Source organism: Petaurus breviceps, unplaced genomic scaffold, assembly GCF_028583685.1.
Source record: "Petaurus breviceps papuanus isolate PSGF00001 unplaced genomic scaffold, PetGlider_PUasm1.0 90887, whole genome shotgun sequence".
Lineage (NCBI taxonomy): Eukaryota > Metazoa > Chordata > Mammalia > Diprotodontia > Petauridae > Petaurus > Petaurus breviceps.
In genome coordinates, this window is record NW_027187370.1 from 358,025 (window position 1) to 375,929 (window position 17,905).

Consider the following 17,905-nt stretch of genomic DNA (forward strand, 5'->3'; position numbering starts at 1 on the left):
GACCTGAGTTCAAATGGGGCCTCAGATACTTAGTAACTAAGTGACCCTAGACAAGTGACAACTTCTGTCTGTTTCCCCAACTGTAAAATGAGGATAATAATAGCACCTACTTCATACGATTGTTGAGGATCAAATAAGGCAATATTTGTAAAAACACTTTGGAAATCTTAATGCACTATATAAATGGTACATTTTTAACCAAAAAAAATCACTTAACTAATATTTATAGAGGTATTTCTATGTGTGCAGGAGCACTGTGGGGCATTTAGAAATGAATTTACCCTCAAGGAATTCACAGGGGAGATATACACCTGAAACTATTAACTGACCATCTGGACACTGGACAGTAAAGACACAAAGAAGAACATGCCATAGTTTACAATGCTTCTTACTGACTCACATCTTTTCCGTATTCCATCTGAAATCCATAGTTTGTAGTCATAGGATTCTTGTCATTTATCCCTTGATCTAGTGTTTTCCAGATGGTTTTTTAAAAGTGAGTTGTTGTCCTAAAAGTCACAGAATTACAGAATATCAGACCTAGAAGAGACTGCAGAAATCATCAAGTTCAACTCTCCCATTTTACAGATGAAAAAACTGAGGCCTGAGGAGTAAAAACAACTTTCCCAAGGTCACACAGCTACAAAGTGTCAGAGGCCAAATTTGAACTCAGGAAACTGAGTCTTTCTGACTCCAGGCCAAGCAGTCTATACACTACACCACCTATCTGCCCACTACATTCTAGCAGGAGAGAGAAAATACATAAAGAAGGAGATAGAAAGGGACATTTGGAAATGGTGGCCTGCAAATGAAAAATATTCAAATTCTAAACAAGATAAGGTAAAAACTCATCTTGCAGAGCAGAGGGTTGTTTCAGGGTGAGAGTTCAATGTTCTGGTGGTGGACAGAAGGGAATGATGGAAAGAGTACAGATGGGATGGTTTGGAGATTGTGGATGGGAAATGACATGAAAGACTGGTTCCAAGCAAAACCATTCAAAAGCTCAACTACTAGACATGATGGTCATGCCAGGTCAGATCCCTGAATTCTGAGACTCAGCATCCCCTTTCCCTTTTGGAGAGCTCAAATGGTCAGAGAGTGCTTCCCAAAGCACAACCAGTACAGTCAACTTTAACATGGTCTACAGAAAATTGACATTTTGTTGCCAGGTACATCTACTAGAAACTTCTTCTTCTCCTTGATGCATTAAGATGAGGAAACTGAGGCAGACAGGGTTAAGTGACTTGCCCTTGATGCACTCAGATAAGAAAATGCATATAAAGTACTTTGCATATCTTAAAGCATTATACAAGTACTAGCTGTTATTCCTGCTGTTGCTGCAGCTACATCCCCTCAATAGACAAAATCAACACATGAGGAGAATGAGTCTTCTGGGATCCTCACCAGGCACAGATCATACATAGAACCAAGAGGAAAAGACCAAAAGAAATATTTTAGTCTCATAGACTTTGCTGAATTGTCACTTCAACCAATGATCTGTCATTGGTAATGAGGGCTGTGATGATAGGTCACTTTGAAGATGAGTTCCATAGGCAAACTTCCTGGACAAGGAATCTGATTATTGCAAAGAAAATATGACTAACTTAATAGGACTCAGAAATCTTCATGGATAACTAAATACCAAGCTGATTAGGGGATCTCATGGAAAGAAGATGACATAGACAGAAAATTGGGGACAGGAAGTCCCCTGGGTCAACACCCACTAGGGGAGAGTATATAAGAGAGAAGACATCAAACCATCAAAAATACCCATCTCTCTTTCCTACTAAGCAGGAAAAAAATCCCTATACCATGTCTTGCTACCACGACTGCTGCTGCAGCGTCCCCACTGGACCCGCCACCACCATCTGCTCTTCTGACAAGTGCTGCCGATGTGGAGTCTGCCTGCCCAGCACCTGCCCACACACCACTTGGCTGCTGGAGCCCACCTGCTGTGACAACTGCCCACCCCCCTGTCACATCCCTCAGCCCTGTGTGCCCACATGCTTTCTGCTCAATTCTGCCCAGCCCATTCCAAGCCTGGAGAACCTGGACCTGACCACATACACCCAGCCATGCCCCTGTGAGCCCTGCCTCCCCCAGAGCTGCTGAGGGATCACTATCTTTGCCCAGAGCCTGACAACACCTACAAGATGCCTATCCTGTATTGACCTGCTTCAGTAGCCCCAAGGAGCTTCAACAGATGTTGGAATGCCAGATATGGCAAAGGACACTTTTATCATCAGTAAAAAGGAAAACAAGATGCCTGCTTTGACAACTTGGAGAAATAGGAATGATAAGCTATTGCACTCACTGTCTGGTTGTATTGAAATATTGTTGCAATTCTTGAGACTTCAGATTGTTTTCTTTGTCAGTTTGTTCCTTGGGTTGCCTTTCCTGTCCTGAATGCTTTTCTCAAGGCTTGGGGTGTCTTTATTAATTTACAAATAAACTTGATTTCTCAAGTACTTAATTTCAGAATTTTCTGTGTGTTTCTTTTAAAAAGAAGAATTGGAAGTAAGATAGATTCCCTTCACCAGAACAGTGTAGGTTAAGATAATTGATCAAATCCAGCTCACATTCATTAAACATCTTCTGGATTCAATATACTGAACTAGACTCTGGGGCTATGAGGACAAACTAAAAGTTCAGGCCCTGTTCTTGAGGGGCTTATATTCTATTTGGAGAATAGTACAAGAACCCAGATAAGCCTATACACAATAATCTGAAGAAGGAGAGAACACCAACAGCAATCAGGGTCAGGAATGTCTTCTCAAAGGAGGTGGCACATGAGCACATTGAACAAAGCTAGGGATTCTAAGAGGTGATGGTAGGGGGAGATGCATGTCAGGCATGGAGGACAGCCTGTGGAAAGGTATGGAGGTGTCAGTGGATGAGAGAGCCAAAGCTGGAGGCAGGAAGAACTGAGTTCCAATATGACCTCAGAGACTTCGTAGCTGTGTGACCGTGGACAAGTCACTTAACCCTGTTTACCTCAGTTTCCTCATCTATAAAATGAGTTGAAGAAAGAAATGGCAAACCTCTCCAGTATCTTTGCTAAGAAAACCCCAAAGGAGATCACAAAGAGTTGGATATAATTGAAAATGACTGAACAACAAGAGCTAGAATGTTGTGGAAAGGAAACAGCAAGTATTTCCCCATTAGATTGTAATCTCCTTGAGGGCAGGACTAGTTTTTGTCTCTTTTTGTATTCTCAGAGTCTAGTACCATGCTTGGTGCATAGTAAGTGCTTAATGTTTATTAAATGATTGATTCAAGTAGGTGATTTAAATGGAATGAAGAATGCGTGAAGGAGAGTAATGTGAAATGAGTGTGGAAAGACAGTTTGGAGCCAGACAGTGAAAGACATTAATTTATCGAAAAGGGTATTCATGGGGTAACCATGGAATCTAGGTGGTACAATGAATAGAGCACTGAGCTTGGAGTTAGGAAGACCAGAGTTCTGCTCTGGCCTCAGACACTCACTAGTTGTATGACCCTGGGCAAGTAATTTAACTTCTACTTGCCTCAGTTTCCTCAACTGTAAAATGGGAATAATAATAGCACCTACCTCCCATAGTTATTGTAAGGATCAAATGAAGTAATATCAGTAAAAAGTACTTAGCCCAGTACCTGGCACATGGTAGGTACTACACAAATTCCAGTTAGTATTATTGTTATTGTATGACATAGGCTAAAATGATAATAAATTGCTAAACTAATAAAGTGACACATAGGGCTTTTTAGATACTTCAAATATCAAAAATGTGATATAAAGTATGCTGCACTAAATAGTCAGGAGCTGAACCACCAACTCACTTTAGTAAATCAATAAACCTTTTTTTTAGTGTTTACTGTGTGCCAGGTACTGTGCTGAGTGACGGCAATACAAAAGTCAGAGAATAATCCCTGCTCTCAAGGAACTCACAGTCAAATGCAAACAACTGTACATGAACAATCTATAAACAGAGTAAATTGGAAATAATCTACAGAGGATAGAGTGGAAAAGTCATTTCTCCATTTTAGGTCACAATACCCCTATCTATAAAATAAGAAGTTTCCTGGTGCATAGTAGGTGCTTCATAAATTAATGATCATGTATACTTGCTAAAGCCCCTGTTTAGAGCAGGATATACAACCTGACTTTATTTCTGAATTTGAGTTATTGGTTTAAGCATTGATCATTCTTTTTCATTCCTCAAAAATTTATAAAATAATCTCCAAACATCCATTCCAGGCCTAATGTTCTTTTATTCTATGTCATGCATAAGATTATAAAAACTTATAGATTGTGGGAATTTAATAAATCCTTTATGAGATCAATTTGAGTCTTAGGTGCTCAAGGACTTGAATATGGAATAAATTTTACATTTTTACACTGAGATGCCAAGTTCTGTTCTTTAATATATCATAGATATAGATGTAGAGCTGGAAAAGTCATCAGAGGTCATTTAATCAAACCCCCTCATTATACAAATGAAAACCCGAAAACTGAGGAAGAGGAAGTTATTGCCTGAAGTCACACAAAGAGCAAAGGGAAGAGCTGGGACCTTAACCTATATCATCTGACTTCAAATACAGACCTCTTTTCACAGCACCATAGCTAGACTGAGGCTGGTGACTTTGCACAGCCCTGCCTCGCTTAAATCCAATTCGCTTACAAGTCAAGACTCATCTTCCTGATATCATTGGTTCTCTTCAAGAACAAAGGACAAACAATAACAGCTAAGCAAGGACTGTAGGTATGAAATCAGTACTTAACTAGGCTAAGGATATCTTGACTCATGCAGAAATTTTCTTCTTATTTTAACCTATCACTGCCTGGTAATACACAGTATGTCTCACTTTTAAGTGTGGTCAACTGGGGCAGCTAGGCGGCACAATGGATAGAGTGCCAGCCCTAAAGTCTGGAAGACCTAAGTTTAATCCACCCTTAGTCACTTACTAGCTGAGTGACCCTAGGCAAGTCACTTAGCCCCGAATGCCTGAGTTTCCTTATCTGTAAAATGATCTGGAGAAGGAAATGGCAAATCACTTCAGTATCTATGACAAGAAAATCCCAAATGGGGTCACAAAGAGTCAGACATGACTGAAAACTACTTGAATAAACCCTGTACTTCCTAATTAAACCATAGGAAACCAAAATAGGTCCTGCCTTTGAGGATATCAAATGTCCCAACACCACTGTGATGATGCAACTCTCCTTGAGCCCACAACTCACTCTACAACCTAGAGAATTCCAGTGAGTCCCAGAGAGCAGGCCAGATGGAGGATGAAACTCTGACTGCTGTGCTAATAGTGATTGACCACAAAAAAATTTCCTCCATATCTCACACACCTGCTTCAGCTACAAGTGTGCCAGCCTAAAGACCTTCTGCTGGCAGTGTTATATGTACATTCTCCTCTGCTAAGCCTTAGGCCATGGACAAAGGCATAATCAGAAAGACACTAGGGTTAAACTTATAATGAATTAACATGAAGCAGAAAAGAAAGGATGTGGAGATGCTGAGAAAGTAAGCCAGGGCATGCTCACAAGCAACTGTACTCTATGCCATCCTCAAGTTGGGTCATTCTTATTGTTTAATCATTTCTGTCACATCTGACCCTTTGTGACCCCCCCCTTTTGGGGGTTTTCTTGGCAAAGATACTGGAGTGGTTTACTAGTTCCTTCTCCAACTCATTTTACAGATGAGGAAACTGAGGCAAACAGGGTTAAGTGACTTGCCCAGGGTCACACAACTATTAAGTGTTTGAGGCTAGATTTTAATTCATGAAGATGTCTTTGTGATTCCAAGCCCAGTGCCCTATCCACTGTGCCACCTAGCTCCCCTCAAGTTGGGTGCCATCCCCCAAAAGCTAACCAATGACAGCATGGTACCATAACAAGGACATTGGATTGAATTCAAAAGATCTGGATTCAAATACCAGCTCTGATTTCTGGATGATCTTTGGCAAACCACTACACTTCAGTTCTTTACCTGAAAAATAAGAAAGTTGGACTAGATGTCATTGAAACCATGCAAAGAGTGATGGATCGGGAGTCAGAGGACAATGGTTCAAATTTTATCTCTGCCCCTTCTTAACTATGTTATTTTGGTCAAAGAACTTAAGTTCAATGGGCGTCAGTTTCCTCCTCTGTAATAAGAGGACATTAATCTAGATGTCTGAGTCTATGATCCTATGGTCTTATAACCTCTATAATAAGAGGTCTTATGACCTCTAAACCCCCTTCTGGTTCAATGATTCAAGGAGCGTGATAATTATTTCTCTTGGAAAGGGAAGGGAATAAGAATTTACCAAGTACCTACTATGTGCCAGACACTGTGCTATAGTCTTTATAAGTATGCCATGCTTATTCCCTGGACCTTAATGGTATATCTACTCGGAAGTGAATAAACATAATAGTCGGGGTGGGGTTTGTACATCATTTAGTATATACCCCACTGTTAACACGGTTGTCTGCTTTTAACTCTTGCTTCCTATGTCTAGACATTTGTCCTTGCCTTTCCAGGCCTTTGGGACTCAATTCCCAAGGACTGTGGAATGAGAGAATTCATGATCATTGGACAAGGCCATGATAATGGGTAGAATTCTAATTACTTTGTCATAGAGATAACACCTCCTGAGTCTGAAATTTACCCCCTTGCCCAGCATTGATCTGTCATACAAATAAATATGGACTTGAAAGAGAAAGCAGAAAGGTGGAGGGGTGGGGTTTTTTCTTTGTTTGTTTATAAGGATATATAGTTATGTTTCCCATCAGAGATGCAAATTTTTCTCTTGCCTTTCAGACCACAACAGAGGGGAGTTTGGTCATGTGAATCCTATTCTTAGCTCTCAACCCATGAATCACTGGGTCACCTCAAGCAAGGTATTTTGCCCCTTGAGGCCCCAATCTCCTCTTTTTGAAATGAGGAGAGGAATACTCAACTCTAAGATAGTGTAGTACCAGGGTGAGAATTAATTATTATTTATAAAACACTCCCAGGGATTTCAATGAAAACTGATAGAATATATAAAAGCCATGATTACACATTTGTCATTTTATCTTTGTTCCTTAAGGCCCACAGTGTATAATAATAAATGTAATTCCTCTGCAATTTAAATGTGGTCAGTTGCATTATCATGACATAGCTGTCTTGAAGGCAATGTGCCATTCGAGAGAGAGAGAAAGTAATGTTATTTCTGCCATGAGGTTTATGGTATTAGGAGATCTTCTTGCTAAAACTTCCCTTCAAAAAGAGTAGCAGGTATGGTTCATCACAGATGAACCTAACTGATTTAACCACCTAGTACATTTGCCTGGCACACAGTAGGTGTGGGAAAATGAAATGTTTTGCTGCATTGTAGAAAAAATAAGACACATATAAAGGGAAAGTGATCTGCTATATAATGCAATGAGAACCAGAGCTTTGTATATATCATGAATCCTAGTTATGAATCCCTATCTGGCCATTCAAAAGTCAGTTTAAAAGCCACATCTTTTGCCTGATTCCCAACACACCCCAAGCTGTTCATTCTCTCTCCACTCCTAAAATTGTTTTGTATATTTACTATGAATATATTTCATATTTACTTATCTGTATTCATATTCCTGACCACCAAGACCATATAGCTACTTGAGGGTAGGGACAGATTCATTTTGGTCCTTACATCTCCAGGAGCTAGCATGGTGTCTGGAGCACAGTTTTATAAATTAACAATAAACTGTTTAAATTAAATAAATTAATAATAAAATAAACAATAAACTGGTTTTATAAATTAACAATAAATGCTTCCCGAAGTCTCTGTCCAAAGCAGGACACACACATCTGACTTCTTTTCGAGTATTGAGTTATTTATATATGCATAAATTCTTCATTCAATCCAGTTCACCAAGCATTTTTTCAATACTTCCTATGCATAAGACTGTATGGTATTTCCTAAATGCAGACTGGGTCTTTCGGGAGAAGATAGGCTACTTCATAGATTTCCATCCATTTAATTTTTCTCCTTACATGTCCTTTTAGCTGAGCTCACAAAATCTTTAGACATTCCCTCTTTGTCAAGAAACTTCAGGTATACAGTTCTAATGTCTCAAGGATTCTGTGAATTGATTCGAAGGCCAGTTTGACTATATGTAGACATGCTCTGAAATTCCCGTTTCTCCCCAACTTCCTTCCTCGCCCTCATCCCAAGACACACACAACAAAAAAACCTGCTTATATTCTCGTCATCTCTGTCAACATTGCCCAGTTTTTCTTTCAAAACTTCATTGGCATAGATGTTGGAGTGCAACAATTGGACAGGACCAAACTAGATAAAATAGATTTCTATAGTCAAGCTATCACCCACCATAGGTAAAATAAAGTCAAGAATCATACCTGCCCTTAAGAAAACAGGAAGCATTTATTGAGGTCTGTCCATTTCAGAATGATAGTTTTTAAAAAGAAAATTCTATGAAAACAGGACAGTTCATTCCCCAACACTCGGTAGCCAAAGCCAAAGGAGAGCAAAGATGCAAATAACATCTAGGGAAGGTCTGAGATGCCCTAGGCATGTGTCACTTGCAATGTCTCTCATCAGGACTGTTGTGTAAATTGCTGTAATGACAAACTCTTTGATGTACCTCGCAAAGCTTTACTCCTAGTGACAAATGGCAAGAGTAATCAGTTAGGACTTAGCAATGAACTCAAATAAAATGCAATTACCAAGAATGAAGACTCTTTGCTGGCATCTAAATGGCAAATCAGTCAAGAGATAATAGATCCATGAAAACAAACAGAAACAAGGAAAGAAGCCTTGGAATTGGACCAACCCCTGCTGGGGAGGGTATATAAGAGCCCCACAGAGAGCAGACATTCAAACCATCAAAAAATACCCATCTCTCTTTCCTACTAAGCAGGAAAAAAATCCCTATACCATGTCTTGCTACCATGACTGCTGCTGCAGCGTCCCCACTGGACCCGCCACCACCATCTGCTCTTCTGACAAGTGCTGCCGATGTGGAGTCTGCCTGCCCAGCACCTGCCCACACACCACTTGGCTGCTGGAGCCCACCTGCTGTGACAACTGCCCACCCCCCTGTCACATCCCTCAGCCCTGTGTGCCCACATGCTTTCTGCTCAATTCTGCCCAGCCCATCCCAAGCCTGGAGAACCTGGACCTGACCACATACACCCAGCCATGCCCCTGTGAGCCCTGCCTCCCCCAGAGCTGCTGAGGGATCACTATCTTTGCCCAGAGCCTGACAACACCTACAAGATGCCTATCCTATATTGACCTGCTTCAGTAGCCACAACCAATTTCACCAGATGTTGGGATGGGGGCCAGATGTGGCAGAACCACTTTCAACATCAATACAAAGAAAATTGCAAAGCCCCCAAGGGTAACTGGAAAATGGAGTGCTGAATATCACCTGTGCTTTCAAGGATATTCATTTCTTTCAGACTGATGTGTATGATCCTTCATTTGGGATGTTTTGGGGGTTTCATTTATGGTCTTTTGTGTCTTCCTAGAGACTAAAGAATTTTCTTCTGAATTTCCTAATAAACTTTTTTTCCCCTTCTGGCATAGCACAATGTCTATGATTTTTAAAAATTATTTCTTTATTCTTACTGTATATAAAGTGGTTCTAGATTTTTAGGAGCAGAAATCAATAAATAAGCATTTATTAGGCTTCTATTACATGCCAATAACTGTTATCAGCACTGGGGAGATAAAAAATAGAAAAAGAAACAGCCCTTCCCTCAGAGAGCTTGCATTCTCTCAAGATAGAAAATATGCCAACATCTAAGCATATTCAAAATATAGGAATAGGGCTATACCTGTGATTTCATTGGTATAGAAAACTCCGTAAGTTGGCATCTTTTCTCTGATAGCCTTAGAAAGTTGGCTAGACTACTGAGAGATTAAGTGACTTGCTCAGGACCACAAAGTTTTTGTGTATCAAAGGCAAGACTTGAAACCCACGTCATTCTGACTTTAAAGCTAGCCATCAACTATGCCAAGTATATACAAAATAAATGCAACGTAACCGAAGGTCCTGGTGGCTGAGAGACTGGTAAAGGCTTCATGTAAGACCTTTGAGAGTCGAGCTTTAAAGAAAAAAGATTGAGGGGAGGCTAGGTGGCTCAGTAAATAGAACACCAGCCCTGGAGTCAGGAGGACCTGAGTTCAAATCCGACCTCAGACGCTTAACATGTACTAGCTGTGTGACCTTGGGCAAGTCACTTAACCCCCATTGCCCCTCCTTCCCCTCTCCAAAAAGCAAAAAAAAAAAAGTTTGAGACAGAAATGGAGGAAGTGAATTCCAGACCTTGCAAAGGAAGAGATGGGAAATAGATCAAAGTGAGTGAGGAAGAGGAAGAAGTCCACATTAGCTATCCAGACCAGAAAATGTGTAGAGGAGTAACATATAACAACCCTGAAAGAGTATATTGGAGGCAAGTTAAAGGGTTTTGAATGTCTAAAAGTGTCATTTAAAGGGAAGTGGCAAGCTGGAACAGGAAATGGCAAACCACTCCAGTATCTTTGCCAAGAAAACCCCAAAGCAGGTCACAAAGAGATAGACATGACTGAAAAGACTGAACAATGACAACAATATGTCAAACAGTGGAGTTTATATTTAGTTGATCTCAGAGGAAATAGGAAATCATTGCTGTTTATTGGACAAAATAGTGACATGGTTAGACCTGCCTTTTAGGAAAATTTCTTTGGCAGCTGGAAAAAGGATGACATAGAGAAATGAGAAACTAGAGGGAGGGGAAAAATTGTAACTGGAGTTTATTACAATTGTCTAGAAGAAGTGATGAGAGTATGAAATAGGGTGAAATAAGTCTAGTCATCAAATAACTATGAACATCTGGCATATTTGAAATAATAGCAGGAAAATTAAAGGTCATTTTAAGCTAAAATATATAAAATATGCAAAATATGTTAAAAATTGTAAAAATACAAATAAAATACATTTCTCTACTAAGAGTAATTTTATTGACTAGGCTTATCATAAGCCAATAAATTAAATGTGATAGTTTGTCAGTTAATTCAACTGCTTTCAGATAAATCTGCAAGTTTTCATAAAGTCTTTGAAAGAGTTTGATGTATTTCTGTCTTTGTACCACAGTATCTAGAGCAGTGTCCATCACATAGGAAGAGGAGATAATAATTGGACTTATGAGTTCACTAATAAGAGGAATTCCCAGGTGAGAAAATTCCCTCTAACAATGCAGGTTGACACATTCCCTGAAACTTATATTTTTACAGAATTGGTGTCAAATTGAAATGATACATATCCCTATAGATTCCATATTGATTTTAAAAACTACATATAAACATTATCTATGCTATATTGTATTTTTATTTATTTTGTTAACATTTATTAATTACATTTTAGTCTGGTTAAGGCTATACTTGGGAGTTTTGGAGTTTGATACCTCTATGAGAGCTCAAAAAATTTAAAGGAACCCCTCAGGATCACACAGTCATCATACGTGAGATAATAACTATACTTATCATTAATATAGGGCTTTAAAGACTGCAGAGTGTCTTTTTGTTTTGTTTTAATGCATATTGTCTTATTTTATCCTCAGAGAAATCCTGAGAGGTTGTTGTTTTTTGTTCTTCATTCTCAAAGAGGACCATGACATAAGGAAAGTGATGCTTTGACTTGCAAGTGAATTGGATTTAAGTGAGGAGGATTGTACAAGGTCACTAGCCTCACTTTGTACACCAGAGTCATCTGGGTCCAGTGGCAGGATATAGATCAGGAAAACTTGAGATGGCTCCCACCTTGGGAAGTAGGCAGGTAGGCAACAACAATCACTTATTAAGTATTTACTATGTTAAGTACCTACTGATAGTAAATTCTTCAACTTGAAAAGACTACAAGCCAAGACCAAAGTAGAGTGAGTGTTGGTGAATGATTTTTTGTTTGCAGATGATTGTGCACTCAATGCAGCCTCTGAAGCTGAGATGCAACAAAGTATGGTTCTATCCTCTACTGCTTGTGCTAATTTTGGTCTAACAGAGAAAACACAGGTGCTCCATCAGCCAGCACCATCCATATATGGAACCATCTGTTACATCAAATGGAGAAGTTTTGAATGCTGTGGATAGGTTTGTTTACCTTGGTAGCATACTTTCCAGGGATGTACACATTGATTATGAGGTTGACACCAGCATTGCCAGAGCTAGTTAAGTGTTTGGGAGGCTCTGAAGGAAAGTGTGGGAGAGAAGAGGTATTAGACTGACTACCAAACTGAAGGTCTACAATAAAGCTGTTGTGATGACTTCATTGTTGTATACCTGTGAAACCTGGATAGTCTACCAGCACCATGCCAAGAAACTGAATCACTTCCATTTGAATAGTCTTAGGAAGATTCTGAAGATCACCTGGTAGGATGATACCAGACACTGAGGTCCTTACTCACACTAAACTGCCAATTATTTAAACTCTGCTTCAGAGAGTGCAACTCCAATGAGTTGGCTATGTTGTTCAAATGCAAAATGTACACTTGCCAAAAAGACTATTTCATGGAGAATTCACACAGGGCAAGTGCTCACATGGTGATCAGAAGTAGTGATACAAGGACACTCTCAAGGTCTCTCTTAAGAATTGGAATTTGACGGGGCGGCCAGGTAGCACAGCGAGTGGGAGCACCAGCTCCAGTGTTGGGATGACCTGGGATCAAATCCCGGGCTCAGACACTTGGCAACCACCCAGAAACACCTGGCCATGTAGCCTTGAGCAAGTTACTTAACCCCAATTGCTTAGGGGCGGCCAGGTGGCCCAGCGAGTAAGAGCACTGGCTCCAGTGTCAGGATGACCTGGATCAAATCTGGGCTCAGATACTCAGCACCACACCCAGAAACAACTGGCCATGTAACCTTGAGCAAGTTACTTAACCCCGATTGCTTTAAAAAAAAAATTGGAATTTGATTTTGGAATTGATTGTGTGACGTGGGAGACACTGACACAAGACTGCTCAGCCTGGCGTGTCCACATCAGAGAAGGTGCTGTGCTCTATGAGCAAAGCAGAATTGAAACAGCTTAAAATAAACATGAGATGTGCAAATGTAGAGAATTCACCCCAAATGGTCACACAGACTATTTGTGCCCAACTGGTGGTAAAGCATTCTGAGCTCCTGTTGGTCTGATCAGCCACAGTTGGCCACACTGAAACTTGACAAATGCACATTGCAATTTCAATTTGACTCACATTGAAAAATGCGCAGTGAGGCCATTTTGGTCCTCTTCCAGAACAAAGGATAACAACCAACTAACCAACTTACTATATGCTAGTCACTCAGGTAGACACTAGGGATACATACACAAGGGACAAGAAAAACAGTGCTTGCCCTCAAGGAGCTTAAATTCTAATAAGGAAAGGGAACACACAAAAAGGAGCTAAAGCTGGTGGAGGGAGTAGATAGCCTTTCCAAGGGAGCAAGGTGTCAGAAGGTAAGTACTGTCATTATCCCTATTTTACAGATGGGGAAACTGAGGTAAACAAAGGTTAAGTGACTTGCCACAGGTCACATAGTCAGTGAGTTTCTGAGGTTGGATTTAAAGCCAGGTCTTCCTGACTCTGAGACAGGCTCACTATCCAGTATATAGAAGCCTCTGTCTGTCAAACTGTAGGTGCTTAAAAATTATGTGTTGTTTTGAATTGAATCCATGAAACCTAAGAATAAAAAAATGGCCCTCAATTCTGTGCTTATGGCTTCCCTAATGATAGTGGCAGAATGGTGGACAAGGCAGCTGAGGGTGCTGAGAATCACATGAGTTTTAAACTACCAATTAACATTAGTTTAACTGATGGTATGCTAAATGGGAGATCCTTGTCCAAAAGGCAAGGAGCTAAGACACTGCTAGAGAAAATGAACTGTGTGAGCCCATGCTGTGTGTCAGTGTTGACATTCTCACCATAAACTACATGGATAGAAACACTGCGCTGCACATATGACAATTACTGTCTTACAAATAGACATTATTTCAAGGAAAAGATATATTTACTACTAATGATTATTATTTTTAATAATAATGACACATTCTTTGTATTCTTTCTAGGGAAAACTTTTTTTTTTCATTTATTATACCACATGCTCAAGAAATCTAAGCATTCATTTTCTTCCAAATCTTTGGTTAGTGACTCATTGGATCATTTGGGCAGATCTTCCAGACTTGCAATTTGTAAGACAGGCAGGTCTTAGTGCAATCAAGATCATTGTGTCAGTGCAAATAAAACAAATTTACATTAAGATTTTATACGTGTATATACATGTTTGCTTGGGTTTTTTTTTCGCTTTTTGGAGGGTGGAAGGTGGGAAATTGGGGTTAAGTGACTTGCCTAAGGTCACACGGCTAGTAAGTGTTAAGTATCTGAGGCCAGATTTGAACTCAGGTCTTCTTGACTCCAGGGCTGGTGCTCTATTCACTGTGCCACCTAGCCGTCCCATATACACGTATGTTTAATGTTTTAACAAAAGCCATAGGAATGGAATGAGAATTTATATAATGCTTACTATGTTCCAGGTACTGTGCTAAATGTTGTTATCATTACAAATATTATCTCTTTTTGATCCTTACAACTCTGGGAGCAACTAAATGCAACAGTAGATAGAGTACTGGGCCTGGAGTGAAGAAGACCTGAATTCAAATCCAGTGTCAGACACTAGCTGTGTGAATTTGGGCAAGTCATTTAACCTTGTTTGCCTCAGTTTCCTCATCTGTAAAATGATCTGGAGGAGGAAATGGCAAACCACTGCAGTATCTTTGCAAAAGAAAACCTCAAATGGGGTCATGAAGAGTCAGACAGACACAAGTGAACAACAACAAACAACTCTGTGAGATAGGGGGTTGTCATTATCCCCCTTTTACAGTTGAGGAAACTAATGCAGACAGACGTTCAATGACTTGCCCAGGGTCACAGAGCTGGTAAACATCTGAGGCTGAATTTGAACTCAGGTCTTCCTAACCCTAGGCATAGTGTTCTATCCACTGAGCCACCTATGTGCCTCCAAGGGGTAATAATCTTTAAACTGGAAGAGAACTGAGAGGTATTGAATACAAACAAGGTAGCCTGCTGTAATGGATAAATTACAGAGGCAAGAAGATCAGTGGTTGAATCTTGCTTCAAACACTTATTAGTTCTATGACCCTAGGCAAGTCACTTAACTTTTTTGTAATTCAATTTGGTCATTTGTAAAAGGAGGCTAGACCTTATAGCTTATCAGATCCCTTCAATCTCTAAATAAATAATGCTATGCATCCCTCATTTTACAGATAAGAAAAATGAAACCTAGAGAAATTGGAGGATTTTTCCAAAGATCACATAGATCATAAGAGGTAAAAAAAGTAGGATTTGAACTACTCTTTTCTGATTCCAGAACCATTTTTCTTTAAAAACACTAACAATAGGAATAATGAATTATTACAAAAACAACAGGGTCTTACTCAGGGAAAACAACTTTAAATATGAATGTTTATCAAGTCAATAAGCATTAATTCAGTGCTTTCTATATTACCAGGCCCCATGCTGAGCTCTGAAAGGACAAATAAAAGCAGAAAGAAAGATAGTCCCTGCCCTCAAGTAACTTACACTTTTTTTTTAGCTTACACCTCTTTAATTTTACTTTTGTGATTTCAAAATTAAGCACCTGGGTTTTAATCATCTGATTTTTATTTAAGTTAAACCTTCTCATTGCTCATTGAGTTATTCATTTGCTTGTTTTCATTCAGAGCCATAACTAGGAATTCTTCAAACCCAGGCCAATTCAGCTGACACGGCAGAAGAGGACAGCTGACTTGGGTTAAGTGCAATTGCATGGAAAGAGGTGGTGGCCCATCCCTTTACAATTCCAATCATACACCCTGCCCCCTGCAACTCCAGCAGGACACGGAAGGGGCAGGAAGCAGGCAGAGCAGTGGAGGAAGGCAGACCTTAAGAAAGGGTGTCAAGAGGACAGGACCCTGGGAGGAGAAGAGGGGAAGGGGTAGCAGGGAGCCTGTGATTCATGAGAAAGCAAGGATAGTAAGACATCATGCTGTGGAATGGTAAAGGACCACTAGTTACAGGGATAATAGACTAGATGGGACAGTAAATGGAGCACTGGGTCTGGAGTCATGAAGACCTGAATTCAAATCCAGTGTCAGACACTTACTAGTTATGTGACCCTGGGTAAGTCAGTTAACCTTGTTTGCCTCCGTTTCTTATCTGTAAAATGAGCTGGAGAAGGAAATGGCAAACCACTCTAGTATCTCTACCAAGAAAACCCCAAATGGGGAGTCCAGAGGACCAGAGGAAGAACTTCTTTAGATGTTCTTTACCTAAGACAAAACTCAAGTTTCCTTGCCCTAGTTACAACTTTCTTCTTTACTCCAAAGACAATGATGGAAATTGTGTGCATGTTTTAATGGATGCAAAGTCCAACAGAGAATCAGCAAAGGTCATGTCACAAGCCTCTCAGTCACTGCGTAGAAGATTTTATGTGACAACTACTAGATATAGTCTCAAGTTGCAGAATTTCTTTTTCATAGTCAGAATTGCCTGTGCTATGTTTTAATAAAATGGAACAAAAAGTATTAGGATCCTCTCTTGTTAATTAAAAAATCTGCTCAGATAAGAAGAAAGAAAATTCAGAAGATTGGATCCATGCTAAAGAGAAATGTATATAAAATAGGACTAGAATTCAATGTTCTCTAAGGAGCCTTCCAATGCTTCAAAGTCTGTGTGATCTCAGGAGCCCTCCCTCTACCTAAGAGCAGTCAACAAAGGATTTTCCAGTCCTTGGCATATTTATTTATGGTGCTTCTTAAATGTTTCTTTGATTCATTGATCACTTGCTGATCCTAGAACAATAAGGAAGGTGCTTACTTGGCACTGGTATTTTAATTTTTCCGAATATTTTGCCTAGCCCCCAAGGTCAGCAGCAATTAGAGTCTTTAGAGGCCTTGGGTGACCTTACCCCATTCCCACTTGCATTGACCAATCCCATTTCCAGAAGACTGGCTGCATCTCCTCCTCAGTGTTCTAGGAGTTCCCTCAAGGGACAGTGATGTTCTTCTCTAACACTATCAGCTTGAGTTCCTGTTTTAGGACATTCTCTCCTATCAATCCCCAATGATTATTGTTCCAGTATAATGTAATCTATTTTGTTTTTACGTAAGGATATTTACCAAGAAGAGTGAGGAGGGGGGAAGCACAATGTTTCTTCCTAAAACCCAAGAGTATACTCTTACCTAAACCACCTTGCTCTCTGTAAGGAGTGGGCTCACGCTTAAAGCAGTTTTTACAAAGCATTCGTCATATTAGTTTCACGCCCTAAGGGGCACAGTTATGCCCTTGCTTGAAAGACCTGGCATCTTGGCTGTAAGGACAATATTATGCTGGGTTGGATCCCAGTCACTCCTCAGGGCCTTGCTGGTGGACCAGTCTCAATTACTAACAAACTCTAGCATTGACCCCAGCTCCTGGAACTCTAGAAATTCACAAGGTTACAGAGTAGTAGGAAAGAATTGATGCAACAGGAAACCGAAGTGCAGAGAGTAGACCACTGACTCTAGTTCTCTGTTTCTCTACCTGGAAGCTTACACAATGCTTGCCTCCTCACTCATAAGCACATGGGCAGGAAAGGGGAGAAGGGGGAGAGAGAGAGAAACAGAAAGAAGGAGGGAGGGAGAGAGATGGGGCAGAGACAGAAAAATCAAGAGAAGGAGAAAGGAAGAAAGAGGGAAAGAAAGATAAATACAGAGGATGGGAGGAAGAAAGAGACAGAGGGGGAAACAGAGATAGAGAAGGGAGAGAGACAGAGACATAGAGATAGAAACAGAGAGAAGGAGGGGGAAAGATGAGATAGAGTCAAAGAGAGATTAATAGAGGTGGGGGAGACAGAAAGAGATTGACAGAAAGAGGGAGAGACTGAG

At 40.1% G+C, this 17,905-nt stretch overlaps 1 protein-coding gene across 1 annotated transcript; it reads left to right on the forward strand.

Annotated features, from left to right (window-relative positions):
- The first annotated feature begins 1,812 nt into the window (after positions 1 to 1,812).
- On the forward strand, positions 1,813 to 2,402 carry LOC138150728 (keratin-associated protein 3-3-like). Its single transcript, XM_069074173.1, has one exon. The coding sequence runs from the start codon at positions 1,813 to 1,815 to the stop codon at positions 2,110 to 2,112; it is 300 nt and encodes a 99-aa protein (XP_068930274.1). The 3' UTR covers positions 2,113 to 2,402.
- The last annotated feature ends 15,503 nt before the right edge of the window (positions 2,403 to 17,905 follow it).